Source organism: Phaseolus vulgaris, chromosome 4, assembly GCF_051622355.1.
Source record: "Phaseolus vulgaris cultivar YP4 chromosome 4, ASM5162235v1, whole genome shotgun sequence".
Classification (NCBI taxonomy): domain Eukaryota; kingdom Viridiplantae; phylum Streptophyta; class Magnoliopsida; order Fabales; family Fabaceae; genus Phaseolus; species Phaseolus vulgaris.
This window is the reverse complement of record NC_143501.1, coordinates 47,011,618-47,023,458: the sequence shown is the minus strand read 5'-3', so window position 1 is coordinate 47,023,458 and position 11,841 is coordinate 47,011,618. Positions and strand designations below refer to the sequence as shown.

The following is an 11,841-nucleotide window of genomic DNA, read 5'->3' as shown; positions in this document are numbered from 1 at the left end:
TAATCCAACCTTTTACATAAACTCAACAATAACCTTTCTCATTATATTTACTCTCAAGTCTGCCTAAACCCTAAATTCATAACCAAACCTTTAATTGAACCAAAGCAAAACTTATAGTACATCCACTACTTCCTTTTAAAAATTATCCTTTTTCTATATTTTCAAACCTCATTTACTACTGTTATTCAAATAACTCTCCAAATCTCATTCACCAATGCGGCACATTTATCCTAAACTGGGAAAAACATGTTTTATTCAACAAACATTACTATATATTATCAAATAGTGTTTAATTTTGTGATTAATTGAACAATGTATTGGCATTGCTGTTTGCTCCAACACTCATCCAAATGAGGTTTTGCAGATTATATAAAACAAATGCCATTGGAGCTAACGAAAGAAAGACAAAGAAAATAACTGAGTCTTGGTTCTAGTTTTGCATATAAAAGGGATTTCTTGGTAGGTACACAAGATTGTAACAAAGAAAAATAGCTTAATTTGAAGCAAGCATGGTGACCAAAGCAGTGGCCAACTCAATGCTTTTTCTGAGGATTGTTACTCTGGCAGCCTCAGCTGCAACTGTGGCCTTACTATTTACTAACAAAGTCAAGTTTGATGATGGATCAAAGCTCAGATTTCAAGATTTCTATGCATACAGGCAAGAAACTCCATTCAAACTAGTGTGGATAATCATAATCATTAACTTATTAAAAGTTTACTGCATAATATTTTTGCACATGCAAGTATGTATAATAATATTTAACAACATAATTGAAATTTCTAATTGGTATAAATAGGTAGAAAATGCATAGAAACTAAACTCTAATAATTTGTGAGTGAAAGTAACCTGAATTATTGAAGCCTGCACAACATCTTATATGTCACATACATTGGTGCCATGAAAAATGCAGGTATGAAGCTGTGGTTGCAATAATTGGTGGTACATATTGTATATTGCAGCTACCATTTGCCATATATTATGCAGTACACCAGAAGAGGTTGATTCGCGATGGATTCTTGCCTGAATTTGACTTCTTTGGAGACAAGGTTCTACCATTTTCATCTTCTTCTTTTTCTATAGCCTCAGCAATTTAATTAAAATTATCACATGTATAGGTAGATGTGGAAACTGAAAGTAACTTTGCATGAAATTGCAGATAATTTGTGTGCTTCTGGCCACAGGAGTTGGTGTTGGTTTTGGAGTATCTTTGGAGTTTAAAAAGTTCTTTGATGACATATTTGACTCTGTGGGTACCTCAAAGAGTGACCCTACAAGGAAGACATATGACAAGTTTTTTGTTCGTGGGATTGTGGCTTCTGCTATTCTCCTTGTTGCATGCCTTTCTATGATCACTGTTTCTGTTATTTCCTCCATCAATAGAAATCGAAGCAAAGGCATTTTCAATTAAATGAGTTAGTTTTTCATCATCAATTGAAGTAATTCATCACCTCCTGAATAAGGCTAGTTCATGTTTCTGTCTTCCTCAAAGGATTGTTTGTCTTCAAGTATAAAGTTTCTGTACATCATTGACCATTTTTATTCAGTAATCATTCATAAAAGTGGCTTTTATTTATTATATTATTGATGGAGGAGATGTATTAATTGTTTGTAACAATCCCATAAATGTAACAAAACACTACTTCCTATCTCAAATACGAATATATACATATACGAAGTCTAATCATACACTCTCAATAATCATATTCACTATATTTCAAAAAGCGATAATATACATATAGACACATCCTTAGTACTCTAATGTCCTTTACTCATATTCCGACAATAGAAGAATCACATAGCAAACAATTAAGGGTAGGCTATAAAGAAATAAGATCAATAAACAAAATAATCTTTGATTCCAATACATCAACCAATTCAACAAACCCTCTAATCCATTTAAAATTCGGATTAGTCTAGAAATTTCAACTTCAATAGATACAAAATATCACATAGCAAACATATGTTTTCCAAAACTAGTACGGAACTCATTCTAAGCACTTGTGTTATGCATAAGGACCTTAACCCAATAAGTCGAGATAAGTTCATTATACAAGTAATCATACAAGCGAACATATAATAAATGTACATGAACTCTCTCTATCTATTTGGATGTTCATCTACTTGATACTCCACAAAGTCTACTCACAAAACAATGTGTTTTTCTAACATAGACCATATACTAAAGAGTAATAAAAAAAATTCAAAACAAAAAATGTTAAGACAATTACAACAAACATGTATTATATAGTTTAACTTATAACACTACTAGATTGATGATCTAAGCAAACTGACTAACTAAGCTTTTTAGAAAATGGTCTATTGTCCATGATTTAGAGTAATCTAATCTTTTGTATTATTGTCTTAGGCTTTGTTTCAAGCCATACAATGATTTCTTCAAGAGACAAACATTTTCCTTCTCTTAAAAAAAACCCTTATGTTGTTGCATGTAGATGGTCTCATCTAAAATATCATGCAGAAAAGTTGTCTTCACGTCTAATTGGTCCATCACTAGATTAAACTTGTTAACAATATACATTAAAATCCTTATAGAATAATGTTTTACCACATGTGATAATATCTATTATAGTCCACCCTTTTCACCTGTGTAAAATCTTTCGCCACCTGTTTAGTCTTGAACCTCTGACTTTCTACACCTAGTATTCCCTCCTTCTTCTTGAATACTCACTTGCATACTACTACCTTCTGGTTTCTTGGTAGATCAACAAGCATCTACATGTGGTTCTTCCTTAGATACTTAATCTCTTTCTCCATGGTAATTGTTGACCTTCTAAACCTTTTGTAGTCTTCAAGAAGCTTTTAGGCTTTGAATCGACTATCTCCCCAACTACTGCCAAAGCATAGATGACAATAGGGTCAATATATTCAAACATATGTATAGGTTTGATCATTCTCCTCTCCAGGCTTCAACCTCCACAACTTATGCCCTTTACACATTCTACGTATTCAAATGTTCATACCAAGATGTTAAGAATAATTAAAGCCTTATTCTTATCATATAGTTTCACCTTAGTGTTCTCCAAATCGTCCAAAATCTTGTTGAAATTTGTTAAGTACTCCACCATCGTTCTTGACTCAATCATTCTGAATGAATACAGTTGTTGCTTCAAATAGAGTTTGTGTGTCAAAGAACTAGTTATATATAATGACTCAAGTTTCACTCACATCGACGTTGCAGTCTCGTCCTTTGTGACTTCTCTCAGTGACTTATCACTAAGACATAGAATTATGACATTCCTGATTCTATTGATCATGTCAACATTCTCTTTTTGAGACATAAACACTAGCATAGGTTCTCCCTTCAGAGTATTAGCACAACCTTGTTGAATTAAGATGACTTTTATCTTGAGTCTCCACAATCCATTGTCGTTCTCCCCTAAAATCTTTTTTATGTCAAACTTAGTGGTCATTTCTTTAACTTCTTAACTTTCTTTTCTTGTTCCCATAGACAATGTCAATTGTTGGGTTCTTAACAATATCAAAGCAAGAAACACAAGAACAAGATTGAAGAAAACATTTTTATTAATACCAGATGATCTATACACAGTGTCTACTCACAATAAGTGTGTTTTGTGTAAGTCCACAAAGCCTCTATATATAGAGCATATACTAAGGAGTGACATAACATCTTTCAAAGCAAAATTTGTTTAGCGGATTACTGCAAACACGTACTAAATGGTGTAACTCGTCCTAACACTACTCGACCATCCCTAGCAGACAATATTATTCTCTTTCACATCATACTATCTAACTAGACTGCCTGATTAAGCTTTTCAACAAGCAATTTGATGTACATGATTTAGAGTCAATCTTCACTATTATTCAATTATATCTCAATACTTATTATACATTTGGCAAGTGTGCTCACTTGTGGCAAGTGTGCTCACTTGTGGCAAGTGTGCTCACTTGTGGCAAGTGTGCTTACTTGTAGTAATAAAAATATCTTTCATAAAGATCCAAATTGTTGAATATCAGTTTGTTGATAAAGATTAAGTTTGAGATATTTAAAAATCAGGATAATTACAATTAATTATAAAAAAATAAAAAAATCCAAATTAACTACAATGATAAAGTACAAATTAATTTAGTATAAAAACATTAAAGAATCGATTTCGTATTTTTTTTTATATGTTTCTATCCCTTTTAGTTGAAGCAAGTATTATAAATATCGTTTGGGTTAATTAAGAGTTGTTTGTTGCTAATTCTTTTGATAGTAAAATTATCCATTGAAGCCTAAATCCTTAATTCCTTGGGTAATTTAAGAAATTAAATAGAACTATCAAAAAACAATAATAATATCAAATGAAAATTAATCAAGTACGTTCAATTTTTCAATTGTGATTAATTTGTTCTATCTCTAATCGCAAACCATCACTAATTTTCCAAGTGCAAATGTTCATATATAAACAAACATAATTTATGCTCTTAAAACACTTATTTACAAAAGCAACAGAAAAGTATAATATGAAATAGAGACAAATCATATAAAATAAACCAATTAGTACAATTATGTATACAAATAAACAAAATTTAATATGCATGTACAAACAATTTAAAGTTTTTGACAAAAATATTTCCCAAACTGTGTTGACTGAGTCCATTTGGTCATAATTAAGCTTCGATAATTGTTCTTAATTGGTTTGTTAGTGAAAGTCAGAAAATAATTTAATCTGTAAACCAAAGTCGTCAATTTCAACATCTTTAGCAGAATCCTAGAATAATAGACCAATGCAATTTAAGGGCTTTTTGGACCAGCACAGCTCCCAAAATATAGGACTTAGGAAGTATCGAAACTTAAATTTGAGATCAAACAAACCAAAAGAATATGTTATAATGCTTAAAAATTTGTCTAAAATGTTGAATTGGATTATATAGATATATAAAGCAAATGATTTTATTTATATTTAAGTTTTATTCAAGTAAAATATTTATGAATGTAGCTTTAGTTTGTATAAATGAAAAGAAATAAAAATATAGTTTCAATAAAAAATATTATTAAATAAAAATTAATTTTACAGATCAAAATAATTAGTTACTATTTGACTAAATTAGAGACCATTTTATAAATTAAATAAGTTTTTTGTTTTTAAAGTATTTTCTACTATTAATAAAAATTTATAATATATTTTTTAAATTAATATCTAATTCTTAACTATCAAAGTTTTAGTTATTTATTATTTTATATTTTAAATTAGTCTTTATTAATTTTTTATATTTTAATTTAAAATTTAAAATACTAGTAACTAAAACTTAAAAATTTATAAACTATTTTATAAATTTTGATTAAAAATAGAAACCACTTTAAATACAAATAATTTTTAAATTTTTAAATTAATATGTAATTTAGTTAATATAATGATTAATTATTTTTAATCTTGTTATTTAATAATTTTCTTACAGTGTTTAGAAAGTTAATTTATGTGAATTTACTCTGAAAATTAATATAATGTACTTAAGAACATTTGTATGGGCATGTACTTAAGAACATCTGTTATTATTTACGAATTATGTTGTAAATAAATGTACCTTTTTACAGTGAATTAATACATGTCTATAATTTTTCTTATGATTAGAGACTAATCGGCTAAAATAAAATAAAAAAAAATTGAAAATGGTGATTGATTGAACGTTGTAATGCCATGTGTCATAGAAATGTGCAATATTTGATCCAAACACAAAAGACAAGGTTTTTTAGATTAAAGTAAATGGCAGTAATTGGATTGAACGAGATGATGGAGAGACAATGAGAATAATAATGTTGATTTGTTTTGTGTATAAAAGGGAAGTGAAGAACGTAAGAAAGATGAGAGAAATTGAAGGTTCAAGTAAAAATGGTGACCAAACGTGTGGCTAACTCAATGCTTGTGCTGAGGATAGTTGCTCTTGCAACTTCAGCTGCAACTATGGCCTTGCTGGTTACTAACACCTACACTTTTGAAAATGGTGCAGAGTTGAAATATCAAGATTTCAATTCATACAGGTAAAAAAATAAACATTTGAATCTTTTTATTGGTACAATAGCTTACTATCTAGTCTGTTCTTAGAATTTTTTATGAATAAATATAGTTTAATTGTGTATCGTTTGTTAATATATGAGTTTTGGTTTAATCTCTCATATTTTTTTAATAATATTTTTTTATATAATGGTAAATAATTGTTGTTACTTAAAGTGTTAGTTGAAATGTCAAATTGCATAGTAATACCTAACATCTAAATTAGTATTGGTTCAAGTGCCAAGTTGCATAGTAATACCTAACATCTAACTTAGTGTTAGTATAAATACCTAAATTTGTAGTAATCATTGTTTATGATTTTTTTATACTTTATATGATTATGTTATATATATATATATATATATTATTTTTTATTTTATATAAAAAAATTTAGAGCATTCTTTAAATATTTTAATTTATTTATTATGGATAAAAAATATATTATAACTGTCTCCTAAAATTTGGTCAATTTTCTTGACATTTTTTTAACTACTCCTTAATTATTTGGTCTACTTTAGTTTTGGACACTTGTCCTTTTCTCATTACAATAATGATGAATAATTATAAATTATCTCCACATAATTTTAAATATAGTTAAAAAACAATTTACCATATAAATGTTGACACCACAAATTTTATGTAAGTAATAAGTATTGCTCCATAAATGATTTTTTTTTAATTTATATCGACATTTTTCTACATTATATAGATTAAACATTAATAAAACAGAAATTATGCGTATTCCTAAAATCATTAAGAGGAAGTAGTAAATTTGGTGTTAAAAAAGCTTAATATTTATGGTTGAGAAAGAGAAAATAGTAATTAGTAAAATGAGAAAAAGGTTATTGTATCTGATTGGATATGTAAAATGTGCAGCCTTGTGGTAGCAATTGCAGCAATTGCGTGTGCATATTGTATAGTGCAGCTTCCATTTGCCATATACTATGCAATACGACAAAAGAGGTTGATAAACAATGGATTCTTGCCGGAATTTGATTTCTATGGAGATAAGGTATGTTTTTTTTTTTTTTTTAACACTAAAACACAAAAATCATCAAATAAAAATCAATTTTAAAGATAAAAATAATAACAAAATTAATTGTTATAGTGATTAAATTAAAGACTATTAAGAACTAATATTTTTTTATTTATAATAAAAAATAAATAAATGTAAATCACTTCCTGGATAGTTCAACCCTTATACATAATACACACAAATACCTATTTCGACCAGAATCCACCAAACTAACTAAAAAAAACCTTGTTCTTTCTACACCTAACAAACAACTTTAGGAGACCAACCTCATATACTCCACAGGTTTCAAACACCAATCAGAAAAGGAAAACGAAGTAAATCGAATTTTTGTAGAAATCCAAGACCAAACCTTTACTTGCACCAAAGCAAATACTTCAGATACATCAACCACTCCTATTTTGAAAATGATAGAATTCCTGTGACTCCAAATTTCACTCACCACCCCAACCCAAATTGTGTTCCATACAATAATAACTGACTCTGAAAATAAAGTCGGCTTGAATTGATCAAAGTTAGACTTCGGATCAATGTGAGACACGAACGAAACACCAAACCACCTAAAACATAAACAAATTTGGTTGGTTTCTATTATTGTTAAATAGTTTCTAAATTGTTATCTAATTAGCTACCAAGGTTTTAACTATTAATCATTTAAATTCTAATTTGATAACAAAAATTTTGGTAGCTAATTAGATACCAATTTAGAAATCATTTAACAATAATATAAATTAATTTAAAGACTATTTTTTTAATCTCTAATTTAGTCATTAATTTATTTATTTTTTTTAAATTAGTTTCTATTTAATGATTTGTTTATAATCCAATATTTTGAAATTTAAGTATATTTAGAAGGTAAATTATTTCTACTTTATAATTTGAAATTCGTATCTATTTATATATTATAAATTAATTTTATTTGTTTAATTGATAACATATGTGTTTTTTTTTTTGAAGTTATGAATGTGTGAAAGTAGTTTAAAGTGATATGAATTGAATTGCAGATAATTAGTCTGGTTGTGGGAGTAGCCATTGGTGCTGGTTTTGCAGTGTCTGTGGAATTAAAGAAGTTCATCGACGAACGTATTAAAGGTTCCGATGATCTGAAGTCAACATACCGGAAGCTTTTGATTCGAGGGTTCGTTTCTTGTGGTTTTCTTCTGGTGACCTTCCTCTCCATGGCTTTCCTTTCATTCTTTTCCTCCAATCATCGAACCAAAAAGCAACCCAACCCCTACTAAATCCTACCTGTTAGCTTCATCAATTTTGGGTTGATGTTAACAAAAATTGTATTAATATTATTAATGTTAACGTATTATATTTATTAATATTGTTTATTTTATTTTTAATGTTAATATTATCATTATTATTAATATTTTATTGTCATAGTTATTATTAATTTTGTTATTATTATTATTATTATTTTAATTACTATTATTATTATTATTATTAAATTTATCAATAAATTTTATTGATGGATTTTTGTTTGTCGATTCCGATAGATTGTGTTCAAGCTCAATTACCTGCGAATATGAAAATTAAAAAAAAATTACACATCTAAATTATACAATTATTTTTTACTAAATAGTAACTAAAATTAAAGGCAACAAATAATTAGTTACTATATTAATTAAATTATATATTATTTAAGAGATAAAAAAGTTATTTATATCTAAAGTAGTTTCTATTATTAATAAAAATTTATAAAATAGTTTGTAAATTGATATCTAAATTAACTAATAGGATTTTAGTTAATAGGGTTTTAGCTACTAATATTTTAGATTTTAAATTAGTTTCATTTAGTCTATTAGAGACTAATTTAGAATCTAAAATATTAGTAGTTAAAAACTTGATAGCTAATAGTTAGATACCAATTTAAAAATCACTTTATAAATTTTTATTAATAATAGAAACTATTTTAAATACCAATGATTTTTTTTAGTATCTAAAATGATCTCTAATTTAATTCAATAATAATTAATTATTTTGATATATAAATTTATTTGTAATTTGATTATTTTTCTTGTAGTACACTATGAGCTAACACTACATTGAATCATCTCTCTTTTTTTTTCAAATTTGAACGATTAAAACAAAATATATTTGTTTCAACTTTATTTAAGATTTTGAATAATAATATTTGGATTAATCTTATTTTATATAAAACTTCAAAATTTTATTTATAATAATATAATATTTAAATTATTTTATTAATTAAATATTATTATTTATTATTATGATTAGTTGTAAAACAAAATGTTTAAAAATGAAAATGGTAAAAAATATTAATAGTATTAAGATTTAAATTTTATAAGACTTCATCATGTGTTGATATGACATAAAAAAATAAAATTAATAATTTTTTATATGTAGAATATATTATAAATCAAAATCAAAACATACAAATTTGTATGGTGTTCCAATATTTTTTCATAAACTATACATGAGGTAAAACCTCATAAAAATTATTGACTTAACACCAGTCAATTCTTAGGCATACTTTAACACACAAATCTTTCTCTGCTGTTACAAAATGAAGACTTTAAATTTTTTTCGGTGCACTACTCTATGATAGGTTTTTCTTAAATAAAAGTTTTCATCTACCTATCATTATAAATTTGACTTTTTTTTGTGTTGACTCGTAATAACAATCATATTATTATTGTATAAAAAAATATTACTAAAAAATAAAATATAAAAATGTGGAAAGACTAAATCAAAATCCTTATATTAATAAAAAAATTATAGATAAACTATATATATTCATCAAAAATTTAAGAACAGAGTAGATGACTCTATGATAGGTTTTATTACTAAATAAGTTACAATTTGTGTGTCTTTTACATAAATGGATAATTTTTTAAAATAATTATAAAAATAGGTAAATCAACTTTGAGGCGGCGATTTTGTTAGAAAAAAATAGTTATTTAGATGAAAGATTTTTGTTTGTTTTTTTGTTTTTTTCCAAAGGTAGAAGTTGTACTTTGATTAGTAATTTTTTACTTTTTTTTTATGTTAGTTATTGAAATGAGTTTTAATATATTTTTTTACAAAAGTCGTGATTGACAGTACACCTTGTAATTTTTTTTTTAAACTTTGATGTTGTGTTTGGAAGTACAATTTTTAGTTTTTTTGTTAAATGTATAAAAGTCTTACTACAAAGCACAAATTAAATGACGGTAGTGTGATTGTGGAGTATTTTAAGTTTTTCTCTCTTATCCTCGTGTAACTGCATTTTGTTGTACTTTGTCACTTGTAACTACTAATATGTATTGATCGGTTTATATTTTACACAACATCTACAAGACTTTGAAATTCAGTTTCATCCCGTTCAAAATGAAGATTTTTTGTCAATATATACGGATTCAAACTTCATCAAGAAGACCAATAATTATTATGTTCGATAATGAAATGGATCAATCAGGTTAAAATAATCCAAAAAAATGTTATTCTCATAACGAATGTCTCAATCGTGCAAATTGTACATATAGACAATAATAAATAACTCATTCCACAATTTCACATTCCATAATTTTACTCTATATATATTTAATCATGCAAAAAAATTTCATTAGCATTCTATTTACACGACCAATTTCTTTAATTACAATTACATTATTCACTACATTAAAATTAAATACATACTTTAAAAAAGTAATTACAATAAAAAATTATCCAACATAACCAATTTAATTAATTATTTAAGCTAATTGAATATTTATTTAAATTACATTTATTTACAAATAACTAAATACATTATGTTAAAACCCAAAAAAATACAAGTACAATTCACATAAAAAAAACATAACTTTGAACAAAAAGCAGTAAAAAAATAACTTTATATTGAATGACACCATTTCTAGTTAAAATATAAAAAAACACATATTATCCTTTTATAAATAAAAAATAGCAATTGTTCTTACAAGCACGACATCAACATTTTTGAAAAGAAATTACAAGTTGTAGTACAACTTCTGTCAAAAAAATTGAAACACGATTTCATTAATGAGTTTAAAAAAAAGTTAAAAATTAATAATTAAAGCACAACTTTTACTTAAAAAAAATTCCAAACAAAATCATCTATCAAATAACGATTTTTTCTATCAAAATTGTCATCTAAAACCGATTTACCTATTTTTATAACTTTTTTTTAAATTATCCATTTCTATAATGAAAAAAACCCACAAATTGCACATCTTTAATAACAGAACCTATATAATATCCCTTTGAGCTTTCAAAGACAAACCATATAAACAAAACATCTAAACACAAACATAAAAATTGTATTAATTCCTATATTTTTTATAATATATAAGTAGGTACAAACTTCTTCTCATTGAACTGATTTTATGAGATTAAGTTAGACTTAAAATTCACTTTGTAATAATATATTTAGTGTATATGTTACCTGCAATAATATATTTAGTATATATGTTACCTGCAGAAGTGACATATTTTTGAAAAATTTACAGATAATTTTCGTTCGTTTTTATTGAAATGGATTTTATTTAAAAAAACTACGCAATTGGATAACTTGTATTCATAAAAATAAATTTCAAATGAAAAAGTAGTATTTGAAAACATGATTTCTCTTGTGATCACTTTAAAAAAAAATAGAAGACATGTTTTCATGTACGAGTTTTATTTTTTTTTTCTTTTGTAATTACATTAAAATTGTGTTTTAAAGCACATTTTTTTAAAGATTTGTCTATTATGTTAACTTATTTTCTCAGTCTTCTTTGAAAACACGAGTTTCACTTTTTATTTATTTTTAATTAAATCGTGTTTTTGTAGAG

The 11,841-nt window shown here is 25.9% G+C and overlaps 2 protein-coding genes across 2 annotated transcripts; both read left to right on the top strand.

Annotated features, from left to right (window-relative positions):
• Window positions 1-468: 468 nt before the first annotated feature.
• On the top strand, window positions 469-1,649 carry LOC137838900 (CASP-like protein 4D1). Its single transcript, XM_068648108.2, has 3 exons — window positions 469-658; window positions 912-1,047; window positions 1,158-1,649. Exons 1-3 carry the CDS (start codon window positions 510-512, stop codon window positions 1,407-1,409), a joined length of 537 nt encoding a protein of 178 aa, XP_068504209.1. The 5' UTR covers window positions 469-509; the 3' UTR covers window positions 1,410-1,649.
• Window positions 1,650-5,850: 4,201 nt separating this feature from the next.
• LOC137836530 (CASP-like protein 4D1) lies at window positions 5,851-8,312 on the top strand. Its single transcript, XM_068645200.2, has 3 exons — window positions 5,851-5,999; window positions 6,889-7,024; window positions 8,050-8,312. The coding sequence occupies exons 1-3, from the start codon at window positions 5,851-5,853 to the stop codon at window positions 8,284-8,286; spliced, it is 522 nt and encodes a 173-aa protein (XP_068501301.1). The 3' UTR covers window positions 8,287-8,312.
• Window positions 8,313-11,841: the final 3,529 nt, after the last annotated feature.